This window comes from Terrapene carolina, unplaced genomic scaffold (assembly GCF_002925995.2).
Source record: "Terrapene carolina triunguis isolate 2854851 unplaced genomic scaffold, T_m_triunguis-2.0 Scaffold95, whole genome shotgun sequence".
NCBI classification, from domain to species: domain Eukaryota; kingdom Metazoa; phylum Chordata; order Testudines; family Emydidae; genus Terrapene; species Terrapene triunguis.
In genome coordinates, this window is record NW_020664446.1 from 21639825 (window position 1) to 21667386 (window position 27562).

Consider the following 27562-nt stretch of genomic DNA (forward strand, 5'->3'; position numbering starts at 1 on the left):
GCTGTGGTTCTCAACCTGCGGCCCACAATTATAAATAGGTTGAGAACCACTGCTTTCAGAGGTTCAAGTGGAGTTTTTGGGTGACTTCAGCTCTTGATATGGTAAGTTAACTCTTCTATTCCCTTTATCGAGTCTGAGCTGAAGTCAAACTGTTGCAGACTATCCATGTTCCTGTGTCTCTGTGAGTAACTAACGAGAAGAGTTGTGGTGGTGGTATAGCGCTTACAGTAGCAAATACTGTATTGAACATTATTTATAACCTCCATTACAAATCCCTCTTTTCTCTTGCTTATAACTTTGTTAAAACTTCTCCTTTTGGGGCTGAAATTTTCCATTCTTCATTTCAAACAAATGAGGAGTTTTTGTTGGTTTTTTTGGGGGGGGGGGGGGGGGGAGAGGTTATGATATTGAAGGAAATTCTGGAGTATCTGAGAAATAGTGTTAAGTAAATGGGGTAGAAGAGGAAGCTTTAATTTTAAAAAATTGTGACTTCCCCTCACCCCCCTCCAAATTTAAAATTGGCTAAAACTCCGAACCAAACAAATGTGTGTCTTGAGTTTCTGATTGGAAGAAAATAATTATAAGCAAGTGAAAAATTGTTTCTGTGCACATTCATTGGACATCTCCTAAGAACTTAGCGGAGCCTAATGAAAACCTATCCCCTAACCCACTTGTGAGATGATGTAGCGGGCAGGGAGAATTGCATATTCTTTCTTCCTATCCTGACGAGAGGGTTGGATAGGGATAAGTGTTGCTGTTAGGACTACTTGGGTTAGGGAGAATGTAAATGGTTCACTGAAACACATTAACAATTTCCAAAATAAAATAAACTGCCCTAAGATGCCCCTCCCCCTGCAAAGAAACTTTATTTTTATGGTCTGCATTCTGCTATGTTTTTCTAAATCTAAATAATTTACTCTAAAATCATTTCTATTTCTAGTGCAAAGGGAGGTTACTACTATTATTTTTGACCCTGCCTTGCAAAGCTGTCTCATGCCAAGCAAATGGTAACATGAAAACTTGCCCCTCCCCAACCCGTAAAACTCCAAGTGTGAACTGCAGTATCCACTTAGACCATTACAATACACAGTCGTGTCATGCCAACATATTTTCAGAACTGTGGTTCCTTCCTCCAAGAAATTGCTAGCTGTCTATTAGATTTTGTTTCTTAATCATTTAAATCTAGAGCCTTGTAATTTGCATTTGGTTAATCTGCCCATCCCATAATTCACGTACACACACTTCTCTCTCCAGTGCTCAGGAGAGTTTTAATAGTAGAAAACTGTCAGATGGTCTCATTTCAAAGACATTACAAAATATGCCCCAGAACATTTATTACTATTTATCATTATGAAGTATTATGAATAAAACTAAATTACTCTGGTCTGATAAATTAAGTACCTTGATGTGCATATTCTTGCTTTCTTAAAATTTGTTTTTACACAATAATTCCATTGCAAGTAGCTGAATATGGGGGTCTCCCAGTCATTGGTGTGAATTAGTGAGGTTCTGCTTGGAAGTAAGTAAAAATTGGAGGTTGTAACATATTCTTATAAAGGTTTAACAGAATAAATTATTTAGACAACCTACAGATTTTCGCCCTTTTAATGTTCTTGTCTCTTAAGCCATTCCATAGACTTGCAGAATGGCTTTTAGATGTGCATAAAACATCCCGGACATAGAATAATGGTGCTGTTTTGTTTTGTTTTGTTTTAAAAAGCAGCTTGGTATTAGTTGTCCTTTTTACTTTTGTTAAATAGCAAGCAGAAGTTCAAGAAGAAAGTGATGATGAAGAAGAAGAAGAAGATGATGAAGTCTTTGGCTTCATAAGCCTCTTAAACTTAACTGAAAGGAAGGTCAGTAATACTGGTTAACTTCTGGATGGTAATTTCTAGAAATTAAAACTCTTTCTATTCATCCTGTCTCATTGAAAATTACTTTGTAGACATTAAGCCAAGCGCCAGATGGTTGTCCCTCTTTTTCCCCCCCTGTCACTGTCTACTCAAATGCCTTTTATACTATCGATAATTTAATTGTTCTGAAATTCTGTTCCGCTTCTATAAGGTTACACTGTAAAGCATCTGTACATTGTGTGGCCAAGCAGTTCGGCTGCATTTTTATGGTAATAATGGAAAAGCACTGTAAGTTTTGGACAGGCCACTAAGAATTTCCAAATAAAGCTCATATTTCTGTTAGACCTTACCATTGTACAGGTCATGTCATGATGCATTACAGTCTTCTAAAAATATATTTAATGCATTTGTAAGGCAACTAGAAAGGCATTCATGTCACCTGTACCATAAAATAAAAGTTACCATGCCAAATATACAGACAACCTGAACTAGATCTGGCACAATGACTTACGTACCTGATGATTCTCTGGCAAATTTCACCACCAGTCGAAAGGGATAAAATATGTGCAGAGAATAGGGATGAAAAGAGGCCAGTAAATACAAAATCCAAGGGAACAATATTTAATTAATAATTCCAGATATATTCCCTTCATTATTGTATAAACTCATCTTGGGTTTTGGATTAATCTAATCTTGTGATTTATATCATTAGTTCATTTTAGTGCTTTGAATTACATTTTTCTGTTAACTTGATACCATTGCGTATAGAATGTGTTACAATATTTTAGATGAAAATGGTATGAAAATCACAGTGTAAGTGCTTATGTGGCCCTCATTAGCATGGTATCTGAGTGCCCCACGGTCTTTAGTGTGGCTGCTATGTTAGGTAGGGAAGTGTTGTTATTCCCATTTTACAGATGGAGGACTGAGAGACTAAATGACTTGCCCAAAGTCACACATGAAGTCTGTGATGGAATAGGAAATTTAGACAAGGTCACTCAAGTGTCAGGCTAGTACCCTAACTACTGGACCATCCGTCATCTCATGTTTCATGTTGCTCAGTTGTTGGGGTTGTTCCCCTTTTTTTGTGGTTATTATGCAGAGTGGAGTTGTAACTCATAGCTGCATTGTTATCATTTAGGAACCTCAGCCTGCCATCACCTTGAGGGTGGGTGAATAATAATTTTCAAAATCTACAATACTTTAGAAACCATTGCAGGAAATTGCCCACAGGCCTGTTGAATACTCTCTTGAAGTTCACTTTCAGGTTTTCTTATGTAAATAATTGTTCTGGAATGTAAAGAAAATGTACCCTTTGATTCCTAGGGTACTCAATGTGCTGAACAAATAAAAGAGCTGATTCTAAGCCTGTGTGAGAAGAACTGTGACCAGAGTATGGTTGAACACCTGGATAAGCTCCTAAATGACACCACCAAGCCTGTGGGCTTCCTACTAAATGAAAGATTCATTAACGTACCACCGCAGATCGCTCTGCCCATGCACCAGCAGCTGCAGTAAGAGTCATTCTAAACATGATTTTGAACAGTAATTTTTTTCCTTCAGATGTCTTCAGAAACCTTATTTAAATGGAAATGTGTTGAAGGAGTGGGAATGATACCATAGATTTAAGTAAGAAATATAGCAAAAGAAAAAATACAATTGTTTTATATAAGGTCCTTGATATTGACTTTTAATTTCTTTATTTGATACTACTTCTTTATGCATTAAAATTCCTAATCATTGTCTCTTGAAGAAATAGGAAGCCACTTTAAAATTATGCCACATACTACTAGAACAGGATAAGTGTGTGAATTGTAGTTGATCTTTGTTTTGAAAATTGAGCAAGCTTATTAAAAATTATACAACTTACAGCATTTTAATAATGAGTATCTGAGGTATTTTTGTTTATTGTGCTTAACTCAGGCTTTGGAATGGAAATCTTGGCTTCAGCAGATTTGTAAGTGCATGATCTCTGGATGAGCCATTGAAATACTTTTTAAATCAGCGTCTGAGATGAGTGTAGAGGGTTAGGCACTACTTTGTCTCCCAACAGGGTTCAGTGTTAAGGCCCTGTCAGGGATATCAAGACAGATGATTTGGAAAGAAATGAGCAAAGAAAGAGTAAGCAGAGATGTCAAGGAAGGGAAAGAATCTAAATTTGTTTGTAGCTTTGACTGAGATGTAGGGTGTAGTAAGATGAGAGAGAGGTCAGGACATCCTTTCTGGTTTTCTGTGTGTGTGGTGTGTTTGTTTTACTTTTTTAAACAACTTTCTGGCAATCTGGTAGTATATTAATGGGAAAATGAACACCCTTTGCTCTTCTATTTTTTTCCAATCTTCCTATCACAGGTCACATCACTTGCTGGCCCTTCTAATTTGTCTACTTCCAAATGCCAAATTAGGTTTTCTTTGAATCATTTCCTCCTAGTCCTATTTAGACACTATCTAATCTCCCACAGGGATGAGTTTTCTCTCATTTAGGTCTGCCTTTCCATTCCCATTTGTCTCATCTCCTCTTATTATTCAGGAGAGATTTTTTTTTGTTTTGTTCTAGGACACTTTGGAGTTTCAGTGCTTTTCCCCCTTTCCCTTGGAGTTTCTCATTCCTTATTAATAACTCCTTTGAAGGAGAATGGCAAATTCTGTTGTGGTTGTAATTGGGCGATATTTGACTTTGGCTTTAGCCGGCTTATCATCTTTCTCTGTCTCGATCTCAGGGACCACCATCTTCCTCCCCACAGTTTTAAATATGTCTGCAGGAATTAATTTCTACTGCTCCTCTGGCTTGGAGTTATCATGATCTGAAGCAAACACTTCAGCAGGAGCACTGGAGCTTGTGGGAAAAGATTGTCAGAAGTGTTTGAAAAGGGTGTGTTTTTGTGTCTTCTGGCCTTTGGACTTTCTTTTTCTTATGCCTTTTGAGAGCGGATGATTATCCCCATGATGGGGGTTCTTGTCTCTCTACTGTTCACTGTCTCTCTCTTTTTGGGGAATTTATCTCAGGAGAATGGTAGGTCTCTAACCCCTGTGTTCTTTATTTTCCACTATGTGATGGGCAGGAAGAGTTAGGAGTACATCCTTGAATGAGCCAAGATTTGTCTTGGGAAGAAAAGAAGTTGTAAAAGATGCCTAGCCAGATAGCTCTCTTGCCCACTTCAGAAATGAGGGAAGATCTTTGAGCTTTTCCTTCTGAGATGGATTGGAGGGTTTTGTGGGGATATTATTAGACTTACCCCAGAACATTCCCTGATTGGTGAGAGTGGTCCAACATATTGAGTCCCGAGTGCTTAAGAGGACTGACCCAACTTTGTCAGGTTGCCTCTGAAGGGTTTGAGACGTGTGTGTTGGGATGGATGTGGATGCCTGACTAGACCATCCAGACACTGAGCCCCTTCCCTTGGCAGAATAAGTGTCCTTGGTCTGGGAGTGGAGGTTCCTATCTCTGGATTCTGAGAAGGTCTCCTCACGAAAGGAACTCACCTGGCCTTCTGCTTGGTCTACTCTACTCTGAATTGGGAGGTGGAAACAGAAAGTAAGAGATCAGCTGGTTAGTCTCTTAATCTAATGTATCAAATTGGGAGAGAAATGAGGATTCCAAAAATTTACACAGGTTTAGACCCCATTTTATTTTCACACTATAGTTTTAATTTTTAGCTATAGAATTAATTTTTAACACCACATGTAGGATCCAAGTATTTTGAATAGAATATAATGGTGATTATGATAGGGATACATGTAGTTAAGAGCCAGGAAACATGAGCTTTATGTCAATGAGACTGTAAAAGGGGAGAGCCTCACAATGAAGGTGCAGTATCTACTTCGTTTTTTCCTTATTACTCTATAACAAACTGAGAAATACACGTTCTCAGCCATCACTGTTCCATTACTGGCTTAGTGATTCAATTGCAGCTAATTGTGCATTAGTAGAGATAGTTCTTGCAAACATCAAGCATTCAGAAATTGTGAGTTTGACTTAAAAATCATGGGGCTTTTAACAGTAGATTTGGGGTTCTTTGTATTTGCCTTCTAGTATTTGAGCATTTATAGTTCACATTTTCTAGCTTTTATCTGCAATCATAAAGACTAGAAACATACCTTTTTTAGTGAAGGATGAGATGCTCCAACATCGCTCCATGAGCTGGGTCTTCAGGTAATGTTGAGAGACTTTCAGTAAAATAATAGGATTTGTAAGAAGTTGAAGGTTTGCAGGACTTGAAATGAGCAGTGATCAGAGCCTCTTTCCCTCCCCACCTTCACTAAGACTAGTCAGAAATGGTCAGTCTCCTGGATAGTAAATGGAACCACACATTTGTTCTTCCATTAGTGGAAGAGGAATTTACACAGGTGACTCCATGCTTGACTGAAGAGGGAACAGGCAATAGAATATTAACACATCCAGAATTATGGAGGTAGGATTCATAAATCCCAGCTCTGGACTGGGAGGGGTCTTTGAACCCACAGAGGCTGAATATGCTGGGGTGCACTGCCATAGAGTGCTGTTGTCCACCCTGGGGACTAGGGAGCAGAGAGTGACTTTAGCGGTTCAGAAGCTAGGGGAACTATGAGCACTCTTGTAAAGGAAGGGGCCTTTCATTTGTTTGGGTTGAAAGAAGCAGGGAATTTGTTTGACTTAGATCCAGGCCTCATTTAATCTTAATCTACCATTGCTGTTAGGGAGCTTTCATCTGCTCTTTTAAGTAGTAATATCGATCTCTAAGAAATGAATACTTCTGGATAGGAGAAAACCTATAACTGTCTCTTTGCTTTTTTGTTTGATAAACTTTTAAATGGCTTGTCAGAGGAGAGGCTGGGGGAGATTTGAGGTTTATTTCCAGTGGAACATGACACACACAATCAGAATTCAGGTCTTGGGCTCCTTTTCTGAATGAGGCTTGCAGCACTGCAGTGGCAACACACTCAACCAAAGGGAGGGATGAGAGCATCCAGTCGTCTTCGCCAGACAGAAGTTTGTCATTTTTAAGGGCTTCTGGAAAGGGGCAAAAAATAAATAAAACCTGGGGATCAAAGAAATGAGCTAGTTTTTGGCTGGGGAGGAAACCACTCCTATGAATTGTAGTTAATGGTGAGTGTTTAATTAGGTTCTAAGCATTTACAGCCACAAGAACATAGTGTGTCCTTAGTGAGGGTTCCATAACAGAAGAAATGTATTATGAGGAGTAGGGGATTGGTTTTGTTGGTGGTGATTTTAAGAGTAACTGACTGCAGAGAACTTTTCAAAGAAAATTACTGCCTTAAATTCATATATAAAGTCAATATAGCTATTTGAGTGACAATTATGAAGATTGGGCAAAGCATCAGTATGTTATTGCATTATGAGATTTGTGTGCATTTAATGGGGCTTTAAAATATTCTTTATGTAAATAATATTTGTCTTTAGGAAAGAACTGGCTGAAACTCAAAGAACAAATAAGCCATGTGGAAAGTGCTACTACTACCTTCTCATCAGCAAGACCTTTACAGAGACAGCAAAGCGCAGCTCTAAGAAGAGAGGCGAGAGCACACAGCAGAAAGAGGAATTAATGTTTGCAAATGCAGAGGAAGAATTCTTTTATGAGGTAACCGACGTCTGATACCATTAAATCCAATTATTTGATTTTTCTTTAGAGCAGGGAAATGGAGGTTCTGACTCTGCTTTTTTTTTCAGTAATAACAATGGCCTTTCTTCGTGAGCCACTTTAGAAACCTGACTTGCAGTGATTATGAAAAGGTGGTAAAATGACCTTTTTATTTAAATCCAGCTGCTTTTTGTGTAATTACTATTGAAAGATGCACAAACAAACCATTTTTGCTAATGTAGGATATTTATACTCGCTAACTCTTGACCAAAGTAAACCATGTTTTGCCTTGGGGGAACCACTGAGAGCTGCACTACTACAGATGCAGATTATAAAATGGCACTTGGCTTTTTTGTAGTAATAGATTGATATTATTTACAAGAAGTCTCAGGGACATGGTGAGGAAAGCACTGGCATGTGCCTAGGCTCTGTTTACAGTAGCCCTCCCATCGTTGCTGCCACCATTGGAGCTGCACCAATGGTAGTGTAATGGTGGGAAAAATGCCTGATGTAGACAAATTCTTCAAGGGAAAGATCAGCTCTTACCATCAGTGTCTTGGCCACCAACAATTAACTGGTTATCTTGAGGGTAATGCTGAAGGGATTTAACAAAAGATTCTGAACTAAGTGAAACATCTGGTTGAGGATCTGTGAATGAAATTTCCAAGTTTTTGAAAAGAATGGACAGAAGAGAGCAGAAGCACAGAGTTTAACAGTCTGAATTGGCCCTTCAAGGTTTTTAATCCTAGGGGTGGAAAAAACCCTTTTAGTGCAGAGGCAGTTGTACCCTCTCTATAGTCTTCTATTTGAATCTGCATAAAAAGTTATAACTATTTGGAAGAGCATGATTCAAAGAATCAAAGCAATTGCATCTTTCAGGCTTCTAGGAAAAAAGAAGTCTGTGGTGTTATGAAGGACCAAATCAAATTGCTACATGCATGATTCATGTAAAACATAAATATTTTCCCCTCTGAATCCCCCAAAAGTAGATCACCTTCTTACAAACAGACATCACATTTATGTTCTGAGAATTCTTCCCAAGAAACTTGGCAGATTCAAAGCTCTGAATCTGTGCTGCTTTTGGTGTTGTACTCTTCCCCAAATTATCCATTTATTTTTTGTTCTTTTTATTTAAAAAGACTGTTCAGAACAAATCTTCTGAAGAGCCAAATGTATGGATGTCACTATCCCATTTCTTTTGTATGTTCTGTTTGGGACAAATACATTAATAAAAAGCACTAAAATATTGAACTGGAGTTATTACTTATAATTTCCTGAGGGAACCCTGCCACTCAGTTCTGCTGGTCCCAAGCCATATAGAAAGGGGAGGATGCAGAAAATGAAATTTAAAATATAATTGGAAATGCATGGAATTTTTCAGTGTTCTTTACTTTTTTCAGAGCTTTAAAAACATTATTCCACAGCACTGCTGCTATGTCAAGAGCTCCCTGTTCTTCCTCTCTGATGGCAGTGCACGCAGGGTAAAATGTTGGCATGTGACACCTCTCTCTCCCTAGCGCAGGCTAATAAATGGCTATCATTCTAATACTGGTCATTTAAGAAGAGGAACACTTTAAATTCAAACTCTAGGCACATTCATTATGAGACTGCAAGAAATACTGCTGTGGAGTGTAAAAGTAACAAGCAGCTAAGAGTTTTTCTTTTTATCTTTTTTTATAGCAGGGTCTCCAGCACCTGAATTTGACTTTATGCACACCAAGTGACCAAAAACCAGCATGTAGTAAAGGGACTTTCAATTCCAAGTTGGGGTCGCCATGGGTCTTGTATTCTAAAAGGCCTTTTTGTACTCCCAAATGTTCTGTCATTTTAAATTGCATTTTTTCAAGACTTAGTAATTGTTTTGAACTTGTTTGAAGGTCTCAATCAGGTCACACTATTTTCTTGTAAACCAGTCTTTCTGGCATTTGTTATACAAGTGTCATTTTAAGTAAGATCAAGGAAGTTACATTATTAAATATATCAAAGTTAATGTATATGCACAAAATAAATAGTCTGAGTATGTATCCTTCCCTGATCACACATAATGTTAATTAGATTGCTACAAACTACTATTAAGTATAATGAGTGGCTGAGAATTGAATAAGTATGGAGGAGCCAACCCCCGCTCATCAACTCACTGTGCTACATTGTGGTCCTTAAAATGTAATTGAGGGAGTGGAAGAAAAGCTTCAAGTATACCCAAACTTAGAATCAATTAAACGTTTAGGCCCCCATTCTTCAAACTGTTCGTTCTTGAACAACAGCTCTGGATTAGTTATATGGCTCTCCCTCAGTGGAAATTTACATTCTTGAGACACATGTGTTATATAGCAAATATGCAGGAAGCAATGGGAGGAGGTTAGATTGTTTTCCCCCTTACTGGTTTAGGATAATACTTCTCTAATTTGTAATCTGGGGGTGGGGGAAGGAATTAAGACTGCATTTTCTCCCTGAAACTTCAAATATTTGATGTGGGGGGGTAGTAAAAGGACACGACTCTGCAATATATATTACATACAAATTGAATCAATAAATATAAATAGAAACCTTATGAAAAACTATTTACAGTATTTGGGAAAAGTGTCCTCTATAAATAACTTGCACTTCCAAGGATTTCTCAGGGCTCTATGAGATTCTATGTAAGGTTTTTATTTAGTGCCTCTCACCTTGGTATCTAGGAATTGAACATAAAGATTCCTAGTGAGGAAGGGAACTACTACATCTTTTTTTACAGCTGGGTTAATTGGGTCACAAAGATGTTAACCTTTGAACCTGTAAGGCTGCGATTGAAGTGATTCTTTAGCAGTGATTGGAGAAGAGTATGCTTTGCTACTGCCCCTCCATGTGCTGCCCCTTCCCCCACCCCCAAACTGTATCAAGCTGACATCCTTGCACTGTTGGCTCTGCGTCCCCATACAGAGCCTCTTTGGGATGCATGACAGCTCCTCTTGCCCTGCTTCAGCTCTTGCTATGAGTCCACTTCTTCCCCCATGCCCCAGGTCTGCTGCTTCCTGGCTTTAGAGAGTTAGGGGTTCACTAGCAAGCAGTGGGTAGTATTCTTGGCAAGAGATTCAACATGACCTTCCCGTCGCTGGCCAGAAATCCCCACTCCGTGCCACAGTACCTCTTAGGAGCCTGGCTATAATACCTGTTTGTAACACCTGAGGAATTATCTGCAATTTTAAAAACTAAGTAACTTGTCCAAGGCCATCCACAGCTAGTGACTGGAAGACCAAGAAGTCGTTCTTCTTATGTTTCATTTGTCCCCTACATTAACAATAATGCACATTACACAATGAATTCAGTTTGTTTTGAGTTTATGATATGAAATGATGAGTGGTGGCTTGTGAAACAGGATACTGAATATTCTATTTTAGTTTTCATTGGATTTTTCATAGGGATTTTTTCTGTTTAGCTTGCACTCCCACAAAACAGAACTTTCTTTTTTTACTTCACTTAAAATGATATGCATAGTAGCTTAAAACTAATTTTTGTAACATAATTCATAGAATCATAGAAACATTGGGCTGAAGGGACCTTGAGAGGTCAGCAAATTCTTTCCCCTATGCTGAGGCAGGACCAAGTAAACCTAGACCATCACTGACTAGTGTTTGTCCAACCTGTTCTTAAAAATCTCCAGTGATAGGGATTCCACAACCTCTCTGGTAGCATATTCCAGAGCATAACTACCCTTATAGTTAGAAAGTTTTTCCTAATATCTAAACTAAATCTCCCTTGTTGCAGATTAAGTCCATTACTTCTTGTCCTGCCTCCAGTGGACATGGAAAACAATTGATCAGTGTCCTTTTTGTAACAGCCTTTAACATATTTGAAGATTTATCCGGTCTTCCCTCAGTTTTGTTTTTTCAACTTTAAATATGCCCAGTTTTTTTTAACCTTTACCCCTAGATCAAGTTTTCTAAACCTTCTATCATTTCTGTTGCTCTCCTCTGGACTGTCTCTAGTTTATCCACATATTTCCTAAAGTGTGGTGTCCAGAATTAGACAGTGCTCCAACTGAGGCCTCACCAGAGCTGAGAAGAGTGGGGCAGCCCCCTCCCTTGTCCTACATACGATATTCCTGTTAATACACCCCAAAATATTAGCCTTTTTCGCAACTGCATCACACTGTTGATTTATATTCAATTTGTGACATACTGTAATCTTCAGATTCTTTTCAGCAGTACTATCACTTAGCCAGTTATTCCCTATTTTGTATTTGTGCATTTGATTTTTCCTTCCTAAGTGAAATACTTTGTGCTTACCTTAATTGAATTTCATCTTGTTGACTTCAGACCAGTTCTGTAATTTAAGCTTGGTTTCAATTCTAAGCCTGTCCCCCAAAGTGCTTGCGACCCTTCCCAGCTTTGCATCATCTACAAATTTTGTAAGCATACTCTTCCCTCCATTATCTAAGTCATTAATGAAAATATTGACTAGTACCAGACCCAGGAGTGACCCCTGTGGGACCCCACTAGAGAAGTCCTCCCAGTTTGACAGTGAACCATTGATAACTACTCTTTGAGTATGGTCTTTCAACCAGTTGTGCACTCACCATATAGTAGTTTAATCTAAACTACATCTTCCCAGTTTATTTATGAGAATGTCATGTGGGACTGTGTCAGAAGCCTTACTAAAATCAAGATGTATTTATTTCTGTTTTAGAAAGCCCTGCTGAAGTTCAGCTATTCTGTGCAAGAGGAGAGTGACACGTGTTTAGGAGGCAGATGGTCCTTTGACGATGTACCAATGAAACCTTTGCGAACTGTTATGTTGATTCCATCTGATAGGATGAATGCAATCATGGATAAACTGAAAGAATATCTCTCCGTCTAGACAGTTTCCATGGATAATGTTTTTATAAAGCAGCCATGCAAAACGATATGCCTTTTGAATAGCTTCCCAAAAGTTTTATAATGTCATCAGTTTTGTGTTCCTCAGGAATCACCTTTGTATACTAGTGAAACGTGTAGGTTGTACAACTAACAATGTCAATCATACTGTTACTATAAAATACTATATCCTAGTAGACTTTGGAGTCACCATTAAGAATGCAATAAAAAAAAACCCTACATCCCTAAGACTTCTAAAGAAGTTAATTTTTCTTCTCTTTCCTATTAAATACCTGTGTATTTCAAGTTGAAAAAACGTTGAATGGATTAATTTTGGGACATATTGCACATACTGGTTCTGTTTGGTTGAAAGTAGTTGGATATAAAAGTCATTGAACAATTCATCTTTGTTCAGCAGGAGTTTGGGGATATTTTTCGTATTCTTTGTCTTGCTGTTTTATTTAGCGTTCCTCTTTCATTGTTGAAACAGGTGATAAATGATTACTTCCTGCAGAATCTCCTTGCTTTCACTAGGAGGCAGATTGCTAACATATTATTGAGGTGCCAGTTCCACAAATCTGGTGAGAAATGGAATAAAATATATTTTTTAAAAGATGAAACTTTAAATGCTTTATATATACATCTCATGGTTTGTGCAAAAAAGTGCTTGGAGCCAGTGATAGGTGAAACTGCATATTTAACGCATCAACAATTGGTATTAGGTTTAGTTCAAAAAGAAAAACTGCCACCAAAATGTAGCTGTATGTTTATGCTCGAAGCAGACTTGCAAATTAACATGCTCAGCCTGCACTTGGAGTGATTGGGTTCAGTTCCCAGTGCTGCAAATCACATTAAATATTAATTATGGAGTTTTTCTGTATTTGAGTGCACAGCATGCTCAACAAAATACAAAGAAAGGGTGCATTCTGTAGAGCCCTGGGAAGGAGAAATCAGAGGGAAACTTTCCTGGCAGTTGTATGGGATGACTCGGTTGCATAGGCATATAAAAAAAGCATTTGCTGGAAGTGTCATTTTGGGGGAAAAAACTTGTTAACTTTCTTCAATTAAATTATTTTAATAGAGGAATCTTGCTGGTTTAGCATTAAGACCAAAGAAGAACTAAAATACATTTTCCGTTTTTAGAAATGCATGTTTAATCATTTTAGGGACATTCTTTTTTAAATGGATTGAGTACAATTACAATGACAGACTTTGAGATGTATTGAATGTACGGGAAGGTGCAGTTGGCTTACAGAAGGTACACTCTGATATAGGGAATGTACAGTCTGATTTTCTGTATTTTTTTAGTGAAAAACTTAATAAAAGGTTGGTATACATACAATATACCATACAGTGTTATGCAAAGACACAGCATAGACCAGTAAATGTAAACAAAATAGAACTGGACCCAGCAAAAGCTGCAAATTCCAAGCACTTTCACATATGTTCCTATACAGATTATGAAATCTGTGTGAAAATAACTCCTCACCATGCCAGTCTTGTCCCACTACATGCACTTATACACACAGTTTGTCCTCTCCTTTCATGACCATCTTCACACTTTCACACCACCAAGAAGGGGCATTGGTTATGCTTGGACCCCTCTCTCAAACAAAACCATAAGGAGAGCTGGCAGAAATATTTCTGATTAAAGTTTCTTTTGTTGAAAAATGCTATTTTATCAGAACCAAAATGTTTTGGAAACTTATGTTTTGACAACTTTTTAGTCCGGAAGTTTTCTAAGGACCAGGATGGATTCTTGGGTCAGAACGAGAGAGCGGGAGTTGACTGTCTCTTGTAATATGGTGGTTAGGTTGCTGGGATGTGGGAGATCCAGGTTCCAGTCTCTGCTCCAAATAATGCAGATCAGGAACTTTGAACCTGCATCTCCAGACCAGTGACTTAACCACCAGGCTATAAAGTCTGGTTCTTCCTCCCCTGTGCATCAGAACAAAAACAAACTGAACCTCATAAGGTGAGATCCTTTCTCCTCCTCCTGAAAATCCATTTCTATCATAGTTTGATTCAAGGATTTGCCCAAGTAATATGGCTAGGTCAAGTGCCATTTTAAGTTAACTTTTTTCCCCTTCTATAAATATCAGCTGACTATTTGGTCTTTCATCCAATCCTTTGTTTGTTTGCCTTTTTAGATCATGAACTCTGTGTGGTGGGGGTTGGTTTACCAGTACTGTATAGCTGGACAGGACCTAATGCATACTAGGAAAGCTACTGTCATAGAAATAATTGTAGACCATTGTCCAGATCCTAACTTTCTTGCACTACTGTCAATGTATTCTGCCTCAACTCTTCATGTGCATTGTATGTGGTTAATGCACAGCTTGAGGGGGTGCTTTTAATTCAGTTTATCAGCTTCATTCATTGTAGCTGGCCTGCCTCAATGCAGGGGACTGGATTAGATGAGCTACCAAGGTCCTTTACAGTCCTATGATTCTATGAGCTTCTGTCAGATGTTGCTTTCACTTTCTGATTTTGGCATGTCTGGATTCGGAGAGCAAGGTGGGGAAGGCTCCTGAGCTGATAGGCCCAGTGTGGCAGGCGTAAAGGTAGAGTACCATCTACTTGGTAGAACACTTTCATAACTGAACACTTCCCCTCCACATGCACGTGTTCTGCCATTCTTCAAGGATCCAGCTCAAGAAAGGTAGAGGTCAGAGTCCCGGCAGTTGATTTGGTGATTAGGAAGTGGTATGGCTGCAGATGGGCATAGTTTGGAAATGGGGCTGGCTGCCATGGATTAGGGAGGGTAAAGAGGTAGTCTTGATAAACAGAGTGAGTGAGGGAGTCATTTCTTGCTGGAAAGCAATGCCATGCTGACAGGAAGACCAGAGAAGTCAGAGAAGAATGAATGTTTTCAAAGGGGATATAAGTATATAGCCCTACCAAATTCATGTCCATGAAAAACACGTCACGGACCGTGAAATCTGGTCACCCCCTGTGAAATCTGGTTTTTTGGTAAGCTTTTACCCTATACTATACAGATTTCACAGGGAGACCAGCATTTCTCAAATTGGGTTTCCTGATCCAAAAGGGAGTTGTGGGGGGGGGGAGGGGTGTCACAAGGTTATTTTAGGGGCATTGCGGTATTGCCACCCTTACTTCTGCACTGCCTTCAGAGCTGAGCAGCCGGAGAGCAGCGGCTGCTGACTGAGAGCCCAGCTCTGCATACAGCAGGGCAGAAATAAGGGTGGTAATACCACACCGTGCCATCCTTACTTCTGCACTACTGCTGGCAGGGCTCCTGCCTTCAGAGCTGCTCTCCAGCTGCCCAGCTCTGAAGGTAACGCTGCCGTCAGCAGCAGCAGCGCAGAAGTAAGGACAGCAGTACCTTCTTCCTACAATAACCTTGTGACCGCTCCCACACCTCTTTTTTGGGTCAGGACCCCTACAATTACAACACTGTGAAATTTCAGATTTAAATAGTTGAAATCATGAATTTTACGATTTTTGACCGACATGGACCGTGAATTTGGTAGGGGTCCTGCTATAAGCCACTCACCGTCTTGTCTTTTCTATAGCTAAACTGAGAATGATTCCTCTAGTTTACATTAGGAGGAATGTAAATCTAAAAATGTTCAACAAACTGCTGCTTTTGTGTTGTCTTTCTGTTGTAAATTTGGTTGGACTTAAGATTATTCTTTGGGTAATTTCATTCAGACAACCCCAAAGAGGAGAAAACCCTGTAACGAGAGGTGCTGAAGGGTAAAGATTTTCTGGAACCTACACCACCTCTCAGCCTCTAACATGGATGTGTGGACAGAGGTTCCCTTTCCTAGTGAGCCATCAGGCTGCGGGAGATAAATACCAGACGAGAAGGCTAGAGTATGTGGAGTATTGGTCACATCTTCTCAGGAATTAATGGCTTACAAATGTTTCCAGTACAGTGGGTAAAAGAATTTTAAAAATACACTAATTAATGACAGCTTTGAAACAAAAGTGAACTTGGCTGATACTATAAGAGAAATTTGTTGGATAAATCATAAGTATTTGAATAAATGGAATGAAAGTGTACCAGTAATCCTTTGCGGGAATCAAAGGAATACCATTATCTAGCTTAATTTCAAGTTCTTTAATAGCAATTGGTTTAACTTAAATACTGTGCTGTCTTCTATTCATATCTATAGAATTATACTAAACCATATTTTTTCCTTACTTGTATGAAGTAACCAGATAAGAGAAGTTTCTTTATGCTTAGCGTATTTTCTTTTGATTCAAAGTCAGGTTCTGAAATGGGAAGTTCAATACATTTCACAATCTCTGCCAGTTCAGCTCTGATAACTTCTGCCCTCCTCAGTGCAGAACAGCTTAGGAAATAATCATGACACCATTTCTCAACATCGTAGTCTGAGGAAGAAGAAGTGACAGCATGTTGCAGGGGTGGCCAAAGTCTGGATCTTGAGCCATATGCGGCTCTTTTACCATTAAAGTCTTGGGGCTTTAGCCCTGCGGGGTGCACCTGCCAGCACTCAGGGCTTCAGCAGGAGCGGGGCTGAAGTCCCGAGCCCTGTCAGATGCCTCCCGCGGGGCTGAAGCCCCAACCCCCGGCTCCCAGCAGGTGTGCCCCAGCTCTCGAACTTCTGAAGATTGTCGTATGTGGCTTGGAGGGCCAGTAGGTTTGGCCATCCCTGGCATGTTGCTTTGCCATGAAGTACAATTCAGATTGGGAGCAGGAAGTATATTAATGTGATGTAGCAGAATAAGTAGATGACCCCTTTGGCACTTGCTCCCATCCACAGAGACATGGCTCCTGGATAAAATGCTGTTCTATCTGTGCAAGAGCTTAAAAGGAGAGTGGGAATGAGCAGCTGTCTCTGACAGAGCAGCCCAAATTTTGAGGCCAAGAGCCACATGGAAAACTTAGCCTCATTTAGCTTGCATCTAAAGTACATAGTGGGCCAATCCTGAGTCCTTACTTAGTGTTCTATATATTTTTTTATTTTATAGAGTTTTTCAGTTACATCTTCCAAAATGAAAGTTACTCAGAACAGAAAATCCAAATATCCAGATTTATTGTTCAAAAGATATCTATAAAGTTATCCTGAATTTAGCCTGCTGAGGCTGCCTAACCATTTCAGGTTTGTGTCTCTTTACAATTAGAGGGCACAAACTTACATAGACTAAATACTGGAGCCTTGAGTAAAACAGAGACCACAAAAAATAATAAAGGGGGGAAAATTTATAAGTACCCATTAAATCCCTCTCCCGAATTCAGTGACCAGATCATCCCTTTAGTCCTTAGTTATAACAAAATAAACCCCAGCATAAAATATGCATCAAAATTTTGAAAATCTAACTGCCACCTAGATTGGGCTGTGTGTGTTTGTGAGGGAGGCACGCCTCTCTTTTCATCCCTCCACTGGTTCCCTTTTCTCTATCACATTAAACATTAACTGCTGGGTTTCACTTTCCAGGCCCTTCACAGTCTATCCCTGCCCTACCTATCATCTCACATTCACTATTGAAATGTCAAGTCCAACTTCCAATTGGCCAATGATTACTGATTTGTTAAATTTTCAAACAAGCACTTTCATACTTTCTCCCATGCTGTCCCTCATGCTTGGAAGGAGCTCCTCATAAATGTCCACAAAACTAAGTCATCATCTTTGTAACAGGGTGGACTTGAAGGTTTGCCTACAGACAACCCAAGGGTTGCTGCAAGAAGAGAAATGCCAAAGGCTAAGTCTCAATGCTAGGTTGGAGCTTGCAGAAACTGAGAAGAGCTATGTCAAAGAACAAGTATGTAAAGAAGCTGAGCGGAACAAAGGCCTGGAAAAGGAGATAGAAGGAAGCAAGATATCTGTTCATGCTACAGAAGAATAGTCTTCCTCCCCACCCCACTACAAGAAGAAATTGGAACAGGCCATAGCTAAAGTTAAGGATGATTCAGCGTACCCTTGAGCAACAGGTCGCTGAGTTGGCCAACGAGGTTGGTAGAAGACAAATATTGGCAGAAGCACGTGGGGCATTGAGAAACAACTCCAGAACCTAATAGAAAAACGTGACCATGGCACTGAAAAGCTTGTAGAAATGTGTGACAAGGAACCAAGCACAGAGACAACAGAGCAAGAAACTTGTGTTAACACAGGCAAACTAATTAGCAAGGAATATTGCTAAACAGGGTCCCTGGGCTGGAATCCTTATCACTTCCCCAGACCAAGAGGGGAAGTACAGGCATCAAGAGTAAAAAAGGTCAAGAACTATGAGTTCCAAATAGAGGCCAAGGAATGGGCTTAGAGGCCATTAGACTTTTGGGTTTTCTTGTTTTTGGACTTCTCCATTAACCCTGGAAGCAAAATGGACTGAGATGTGACCTGGCTGGAGGATGGATGAAGGAGGCCTTAGACTGAAAGAACACCTGCAACACCCTATCTTGACAGGAGGGGTGCTCTGGAAGTGAGAGGCTCAACCTCACTCCTTCAAAACCCTCCTTTGCTATGATGTCTACAAAAAAATTGACAACAGTTAAGTCACTGGTGCTCTGCTACCTTGTATTCTTACACCTCAGAGTCTCTATCTATCTGTTATCCCTTGCCTTATACTTAGATTGTAAGCTCTTTTAGGCAGAGACAATCTTTTAGTTCTGTGTTTGTACAGCACCTAGCACAATAGAGCCCTGGTCCATGACAGAGGGTCTTAGGTGCGATGGTAGTACAAATTAATTATTATTGTGCTAGTGGCTAGAAAGCTCGGTCAGAATTGGGATCATTTGTCCTGGCTTCTGTACAAACAAGTGGGCCTTACAAGCTAAAATGGTCATATCTACCTACTATGGGTCATTTTTTTTTATTTTTTACCCCCTGTGAATTGAAATGAGTCTAGCAACAACTTGAAAGAATTATTCAAAAATGCCCTAGAATGAGCCAACCTTTAGCAATGAATTTTGTGTCTCTTTAAAATCTTTGTGATCTATGCTGTATTTTTTGTGTGGTGTACACATTTACATTGACTTGTGGAGTTTGTGCTGGTATCTTTGTAGGCCTTGTAGACATTGATAAGAGTATAGTGATCTCCTGTGGAGTGGAAGATTTTTTGACAGCAGGTAAGAGTATCCTCCTCTGTTCCAGGGGATGGATGTTAGGTGCTTTTAGAAAAGGGGGAGGGGGGGAAATTAAGCCAACATGGTACTGTGCTATTAGGTTGCGGGGTGTTGTTTTGGTGTTAAAACTAATGATGGAATGGGTACATGCTTGAGTCTTCTCATCTATTTAAAGGATTAAATATAACATCGGAAGTGCACATAGAGTATTAAAAACCACACCAGCAGAAACATCAAAATAAATAGCCCATACATCCCACAATACCCCCTGCAGGGTAACATTTAATAGAATAGTTATGCCTTCCATTATGCTGTTATGGGTCAACAGTAGGCTCTATCAAGCCAACAATAAAAGCAAATTCTAGAGTTAGTAGCCCTCAAATGCAAATGCTCTGTTTCCAGATCTTATGTGTTCAAAAGTAGGGCCCACTGTTGATCCATTAGAATGGCATGGAATGAACACCAGCCTAATTGTTCTATAAAGTGATGTGATGGAATTTATAAATTAAAATATTTTGTCCTCCAAGGGGTGAAATAAGTTGGCAAAAGAATTTCTAGTCAGGCAATAGTCCAATAATATTTTTCACAAGAGCTTCTCCCTAATATGGTCTCTGCTAAATACAGGTGAATATAATGAGATCACAAAATCTCTCTCCTCAAAATGAACTTTTTCTCATAAAAAGTTGGAAATCAGTGCTGTGTTTGGAGCATAGAATTCAATGATTCTCATTACTTCACTGAAATTCATGCAAAACTTGAGTTTCACTGCATACTCAGAATAAAAACAGACTGGGCTGTAGAGATCTTCGCTTTGAGTAGACAAGAATTTGAAGAGCCTCTCGATAGCTAAATAATTCTGGGGCCTGTATGACAATACTAGACTTTAAAATGAGCCTGTATGGGCTTGGGCTGGGGGCTCAAGTGCCACGCACTAAAACGTTATTTAGGAATTCCTGTTACCATGGCAGCAATGGTGAGCATTACAGTCAAATTCACATGAAGCTAAAATGGACTTTGACAGCTGTGGATCCTGAGGAAACTCTGACCTAATTATTCCAAATTCAAAAAAGTTTCCATCATTATCCTTGGTGCCAGATAATCAAGATCTTCTAAAGCCTGCATCAGATTTTCAGGAGCTAGAAAAGGGGGAACAAACAATGTTAAATGTGTTAAACGTACATGGATACATATAAATGAACGTATGACGTTCACATCCTAGCACAATAGTTCAGTTATATACTCCCTTATGTAAAAGTGACTGGAGTCAGCGATCTGAAAGTGAGTAAAGGAAGCTATCACAAGAGGAATGAATGGAAGGGCACCAGATCCTTTGCAGCTAAATACACAAATTAAATTTATATTGCAAATATTTCCCCTTTTCTTCTTCGGCCTAAGGTTCCAAAGCTATTCCACAGAAATTTTCTGCACAGCAACAGCAAGCTTGGGTATTGCTGATGTTTTTTATACCTGAGGAGTTTGTGGCTTTTAGCAAAGAGAGAGAAAGGATCTGTTGGGGAACCATGAATTATTTTTGAAACTGACCTACCCACGCAAATGAATGGTAGAATTTACAGCAGGTTATTCTGCATAGATCTTGGCTCCAAAACATGCTTAAGTTCTCCAGGGGCAGGAAACTGGAGCAGCTTTATACACAAAATCAGGGGTTAAAAATAGTTTGTACCTATAGATAGTGCAAACACTGACTGTGCTGATGGCCTTCCATTTTTCCCATCTTGCTGAAAGTATCAGAGCAGCTTCCAGAAGACAAGAATTCGTGAATGCCGCAGGATTATAATATAGGTTGACTCCAGTCAGAATTCTTTGCCTCCTCTCCTGGAAGCATGGAGCATAGCTCTCAGCCTTCTGACTCCAACTGTTTCTTTTTGCTTGCTTCCTTTTCAGTGGAAGTGGACAAAAGATACTGGGATGGTTCCAAGAAGAGGATTGAATACAGGGAGAAGCCAACAAAGAGGAAAGCCAAGGGCAAGCTCTTACAGAGCTGCCAACTTTCCCAGTATTTTTTGTGAACCCTGTGATTGTATTTGTTTTTTTTAATAACTGCTCAAGTGTCAGAAGAAAGATGAGGATGATCTCCTTGTGCTCACCGAAAATGGCTGCCCTTCCCTATTGTTTCCACAGAACTGAAGGCACAGGCTGCTCTCGCCACAGACAGCTGCCATCTCCCTATAGCCTTTGCAGGTGGGAGTGAGACTGTTTCTAGTAAAGATAGTCACTGACTCCTATTGTTTTCAAGATAGCCATCCCCTATTTATTATGTGTGACCTAGGCACGAGACAGGGTGGGAACAGGGGAATGTGTAGGGACAGGATATGTGTAGGGTAGGGAGAATGACTAGAAGGACAGAGGAATGTAGGATACAGAAAACTGAGGGGGAAAAGGAGGGAGAATATGGCAGGAGACTGTGGGTAGCAGGGAGTGACATGGGCTGGGATAGGAACTGAGTGAGAAGAAAGGGAGAGGGGAGTGGAGGAGACTGAGGCAAAGGGCCGGTTGGATAGGTAGAGAGTCAGAACAATGGTAGACGAGGGGGATGGAGACTAGAATGGCAGTTTCCTCACCCTAGGGATTAGAAGAGAGTAAGTGGAGCTCCTGCCATGAGCAGTCATTTGGGAGGTCTATGTTTGTGTGTGCATTTAACATTGGATTTTAAGGCTGAAATGATCACATGCATTTTCACTTAAATACTTACACAGTCTGAAGAAAGAATTGCCAGAGTGTATGGTCTCCATTAGTGGCTCACTAAAAACCTTTCATAACATGATTTATTGACACTGCCAGCAAAAGCATACTCAGCAAGATGCCTTTCTATTTCAAGGATCAAGATAGCTGAGACTATCACCCTCAAGATAGAGATGCAAAATGGCCTCCCCTCATTCATTAAACCTTCATTAAACACTTCTGAGTAGACTTCAAATCCAGAGCCAGATTTTGAACCTTCAAATCCAGAGCCAGATTTTAGGCATAAGGTACTCCAATCTATCTCTCAAGTAAGATCACCTTCTGATTTAGGATATTATTTGCACTAGCTGTTCTTGTAAACAAACTAGGGAAATGTGGTCTAGATGAAATTATTATAAGGTGGGTGCATCACTGGTTGAAAGACCATGTGCAAAGAATAGTTATCAATGTTTCACTGTCAGATTGGAAACAGATATCTAGTGGGGTGCTGCAGGGGGCTGTCCTGGATCCAGTGCTATTGAGTATTTTCTTTAATGATTTGGATAATGAAGTGGAGACTATGCTTATAAAATTTGCAAATAACACCAAACTGGAAAGGGTCAGAATTATTGTGTAGGACAGGATTAGAGTGCGAAATTACCTTGGCAAATTGAACAATTGGTCAGAAATCAACAAGATGAAATTCAATAACAGCAGGTGCAAAGTACTACACTTAGGAAGGAAAAAATCAAATGCCCTAATATAAAATGGGGAATAATTGACTAGGCAGCAGCACTGCAGAAAATGCACTTGGAGTTATAGTGGATCACAAATTAAATATGAGATAACAATGTGATGCAGTTGCAAAGAAGCTTCATATTCTGGGGTGTTTTTTAACAGGCGTTTCATATGTAAGACATGGGAGGTAACTGCCCCACTCTTCTCAGCACTGGTGAGACATCAGCTAGAGTCCTGGTGCCACACTTTAAGAAAGAATTGGAGAGAATTCAGTGGACAGCAACAAAAAAGATTTAGAAAACCTGACCTATGAGGAAAGATTAAGAAAACTGAGTCTGTTTAGTCTTCAGAAAAGAAGACTGAGGGGGGATTTTAGATCTAGGCTGTGCCAATATGTCTTTCTGACTTCCAGCTCATTCAAATTCACAATTGTTCCATTATCATCACAACAGCATCCTCATCTTTCAAACCTGAGAGCCTTTGATTCTCCTCTTTGTGTCTTTTGGGTACCGGACTAAATCTTGGTCCCACTGAAGTCAATGGCAAATCCCACTGAATTCAACAGGATCAGGATTTGATCCTCTTTCCTCATTGTGGAAACTACAAGACACCAGCGACTGTACTGACAACTTTCCAGGTGTCCAAGGGCTGCTCTCAATTTGCATACAAATTTCCATGAATCACTTAATGAGAAATAAATGCACACATACATAATGTGTATCTGTACTTACATCTTCACTGATAGAGGACTAGAAATCACTTGCAGCACTGCTTCTGATCCAACTATTGAACCAGAAGGAGGAAACTGAAAAGTTTTATTTTTTTACATTGATGGTTCATATAGTGCATCCATGCTAACAGTGGACTCTGCACTGAGAGGATCTGGCTGCAATGAGTTAAGGAAAATCAGTTAATAAAATAGAAAACAAGTAAAAAAAAGGTCTATTTTTAAGTCTTCTTTGATTATTAATTCCCCTTACTTTTCCTTTTACAAGGCTCACCCTGAAATAATGTGATGCATAACTTCGCCATAGTGTTGTGCCCATAGTTAAATTAAAAACATGAACAGCATTTTCTTGCAAATGAAGCACTTTATTCCACTCAGATGCTATGTGTTTATGTAGAGATCAGTATTTTGGATCTGTTTTGTATTTAATATTAGAATTCACGTCCCCATCTATACAATATTCAGGATTTATAGTAACTGGGAGCATTTATTAGTGGGCATACAAGATTTAACATGATAATAAATGAGACCTTGAGAAAGTCAAAGCATCTGAGAAGAAAATAGGTTGGATATATAATAAGGAAAAAAGTTTGAGTTTTACCACTGAGCCATGAAATGAAAAGTAATAGCTGATGAACAGGGAAGAGAACAAGAGTCAGTGACAGAAAATACTGACACAAGATTAAAAAGATCGGGCAGGGGAATAGCTATTCAGACTTAAAGTAATTACCAGGGAATCATGGAAAACTAATTTCTATAAATCAAAAAAGCAGTTTGCATTATAAGATACACAATATATGGCTGTCATCCTTATAAGCATCTGGGTTGTCAGCCAATTTCAGTCCCTGGATAGTCTTAAGTGCTTTGCATTTTTATGCCGCAGAGTTAGTTGCCATGAAGTTTAGAAGCAGGAATGGCTTTATGATTTTGCAAGCAGTGTTACAGAAACAAAAACAGAAAAAATATTATATTAGAAAGGGCAAGTTAATAAATGCAGATTAGACAGGTGAAGGAACAGTAATACAATAAAAAATGGAAGGGATTTTCAGATATTAGTTTGCATTTTCAGGCACAAATGCAGCCAATAAAAAAGCCATTGTAAAAATGGCAAATGTTCATTTGAGAATTCTTTATGGTATGTTCCTATTAAATAAAACCCATCATAAATAAGGCAAACAAGAGCAGCATAAATGCTTATATTTGAAAGGCTTTCTTTAAAAGAATACGGATCAGCATTGTTTTATAAAAAAGGTTTTTAACAATAAGAAAAATGTCATTATCGGGACTGCCTGCCAGAGCTAGTTCTATTGCTATCCTAAAGGCAAACTTGCAAGGCTTTGTGACTCAACTGCTACTTCTAAAAAAACAAATTTAAAAGGAAAATGGAGAATTCGGTAATTGTTTACATATTCTTCCTTGTTGTTACATCTCTTTAACTTTGAAAATGCAAAGTGTTTCTTTATCAGATATTTTTCTTCCATTGCTTGTGCACATTGGCTACTTCATATTGAATTGGTCATAGATCATTTTTAAAGGAAAAACACCAGGAAGCAGTTGTTTTGGAAAATAAGTGTATAAGTAAGTAGGTGGACTTTACAACCTAAAAATGTAATTACGTGTAATGCTTAGCATTTCAATAGTGAGGATTTCAAAGTGCTTCACAAGCATTATGGGCTAGATATCCACAAAGGTACTTAGGCTCCTTAGTTAGGTGCTTAGTCTCCCTTTTACAGTGCATGGGGAGGGTTAGGCAGCTAAGAATGGGACCCACAAAAGCCAGCATGCTCCATGGAGAGCTGCCTAAGCTAGTCTATGTGAAAAGCTGAGGAGACAGTTGTGGCCTAAGCCCCGCCCCTCAAAGGCAGTTAGGTGTCTATCTCCACTTGGGATACAGAGCCATGAACCTTCTCCTGGAGTTAAGTGCCTGCGTCCTTTCTCACACAAAAGTGAGGATAAGTAGGCGCTCCACTCCTCATTTATAACTTTTAGTCCAGTGGTTTGGCATTCCCCCAGGATATGGGAGACCTGGGTTCTAGTTCCCTCTCTGCTTGATGTAACCGCTGGGCTGTGTGGTTTTCTATGGCAGGTCTTTTTCAATCTCCCCCATTGAAGCTGTTCTACTGTTTATACATACATAAATATTCATTAGGCAAAAGAAATAGAATGAGAATGACTCTATAGCCCAGTGATTAGGGCATTCACCTGGAGGGTAGGAGACCCACATTCTTAATGCCTCTGTGCCAAGGCATATTTATTTTATTTATACACAATGGAACTGCTTCAAGAGAGACTGAGAAAGCCTGCTCCCCAGAATACCCCATAGCCCATTGGTTAGGACACTCTTTCAGGGGAAGACCAAAGTGCACATCCCTTCTCCAGATCAGCCAGAGCGGGGAGGGGAGCTGAACCTGGGTCTCCCAGGTCCTGGGTGAGTCTACTAACCACATGGCTAAAAGTTAAAAGGGAGTGAGAAGTGGCAGCACCTCCTCAAATCAGTGGCTGTTATGTGTTGGTTTAGACATGCTCTGAGCATGCCTACCAAATTGGGCCCTGAAGGTGTGAGAGGTGGGGGAATGCATCGTTTGAGGATACCAGTAGGTCTTAGGCCTGAGATAGGCACCTGGATGCCTAGACTAAGGTGGCTGTGCACATGCTCAGCGGCAGATTTTTAGGCACCTAGGGGACTTCAGGCAGCAGCTGAGTGTGAGTTTTGAGGATCCTGATGGTGCCTAGATATTGCACCTAAGGTAGCAGTTAGGTGTTTAAGTTCTTTTGTTGATCTAGCCCTGTGTCCCCTGTCTTACAAAGATTTATGCATGTGCTTAACTTTATTGACTTCAGCTGAACTAACTCACATACCTAAACTGAACCTACATACCTAAACACCTAAAGTGGTATTCAGGTACCATATATCACGTATACCTAAAATGTATAAGTCATTGCAGCATCATGGCCTAAACAACCTTCCTATGAGGTAGAAAAGTATGATTATTTCTGTTTCATAGATGGTGAAACTGAGACAAATAGGTTAAGTGATTTACCTGAGGTTACATAGTAAATAAGTATCAGAGCTGGGAATGAAAGCTAGGTCTCTCAGTTCCAGTCCACCAGTTTGAATTGCTGCCTATGTAGAGGATCAGATTTGACACTACCTATTTAAGTTGCACAATGCTGGGTCCTGTTCTTTCTTCCTATGTTTTGAAAATTTTGGAGGTGCACGTACAATACCTGTTCCTTGGTAGATCTTTTACTTCTGCAAAAATACCTATAATGGTTTTAGAGCAGATAGGAGCTTTTGGTGGAGGGACACAGGCTTTGAACAGAGATAAGCAGCTTGTGGTTTGCCAGACAATGAATCAAAACATTGCTTTGGTAACCTACACAACTTCTGGGTGTGATGTTCTGTCCTGTGTAGTGGCACTCAGACCACTTAGAGAGAGAGAGATTAATGAGTCTGCTCTACAGCCTTAGCTAACAGGCATGAGCAGGGCCGGCTCTAGGCACCGGCCAAACAAGCTGGTGCTTGAGGCGGCACATTTTTAGGGGCGGCATGGCCGGCGCCAGAATGCCGCCCCTAAAAATGTGCCGCGGGCCGCCCTAGCTCACCTCCGCTGCTGCTGCCTGGGAGGGAGGGGGAGATCCCGAGCGGCCGCGGCGCGCGAAACAGCCGTTTCGCGCGCCGCTGCTCCCCCTCCCTCCCAGGCTTGAGAGCCTGGGGGAAGGGGCGGAGTTGGGGCGGGGCGGGGCGGCCAAAATTGTTTTTGGGTGGGTTGCAAACACTCCAGCGGACAGAATTAGAATTCAGAATGACCTTGATCAACTGGAAAATTGGTCTGAGATCAACACGTTGAAATTTAATAAAGACAAGTACAAAGTTCTACACTTATAAAGGAAAAATCAAATGCACAAATACAAAACGGGGAATGACTGGCTGGGCAGTAGTACTTCAGAAAATGATTTGGGGGTTATAGTGGATCACAAATTACATATGAGCCAACAATGTGATGTAGTTGCAAAAAAGGCTAATATTCTGGGTGTATTAACATAAGTGTTGTTTCTAAGGGTATGTCTACACTACGAGGGTAATTCGATTTTACTTAAAT

General features: G+C 39.9%; 2 protein-coding genes across 2 annotated transcripts in view; one reads left to right on the forward strand and one right to left on the reverse strand.

The window, feature by feature from the left end:
• The window catches only part of BCCIP (BRCA2 and CDKN1A interacting protein), a 19591-nt gene extending 6717 nt beyond the window's left edge, over nucleotides 1-12874 (forward strand). The window contains 4 exon segments of the mRNA XM_026651063.1: nucleotides 1761-1856; nucleotides 3180-3367; nucleotides 7252-7429; nucleotides 12095-12874. Of these exon segments, the coding sequence (XP_026506848.1) occupies nucleotides 1761-1856; nucleotides 3180-3367; nucleotides 7252-7429; nucleotides 12095-12265 (633 nt within the window). The 3' untranslated portion in view covers nucleotides 12266-12874.
• Nucleotides 12723-27562, reverse strand: part of DHX32 (DEAH-box helicase 32 (putative)) — a 58497-nt gene continuing 43657 nt past the window's right edge. The window contains 8 exon segments of the mRNA XM_029911371.1: nucleotides 12723-12763; nucleotides 12766-12839; nucleotides 13515-13576; nucleotides 16433-16623; nucleotides 19221-19382; nucleotides 20269-20297; nucleotides 20299-20401; nucleotides 20404-20451. Of these exon segments, the coding sequence (XP_029767231.1) occupies nucleotides 12723-12763; nucleotides 12766-12839; nucleotides 13515-13576; nucleotides 16433-16623; nucleotides 19221-19382; nucleotides 20269-20297; nucleotides 20299-20401; nucleotides 20404-20451 (710 nt within the window).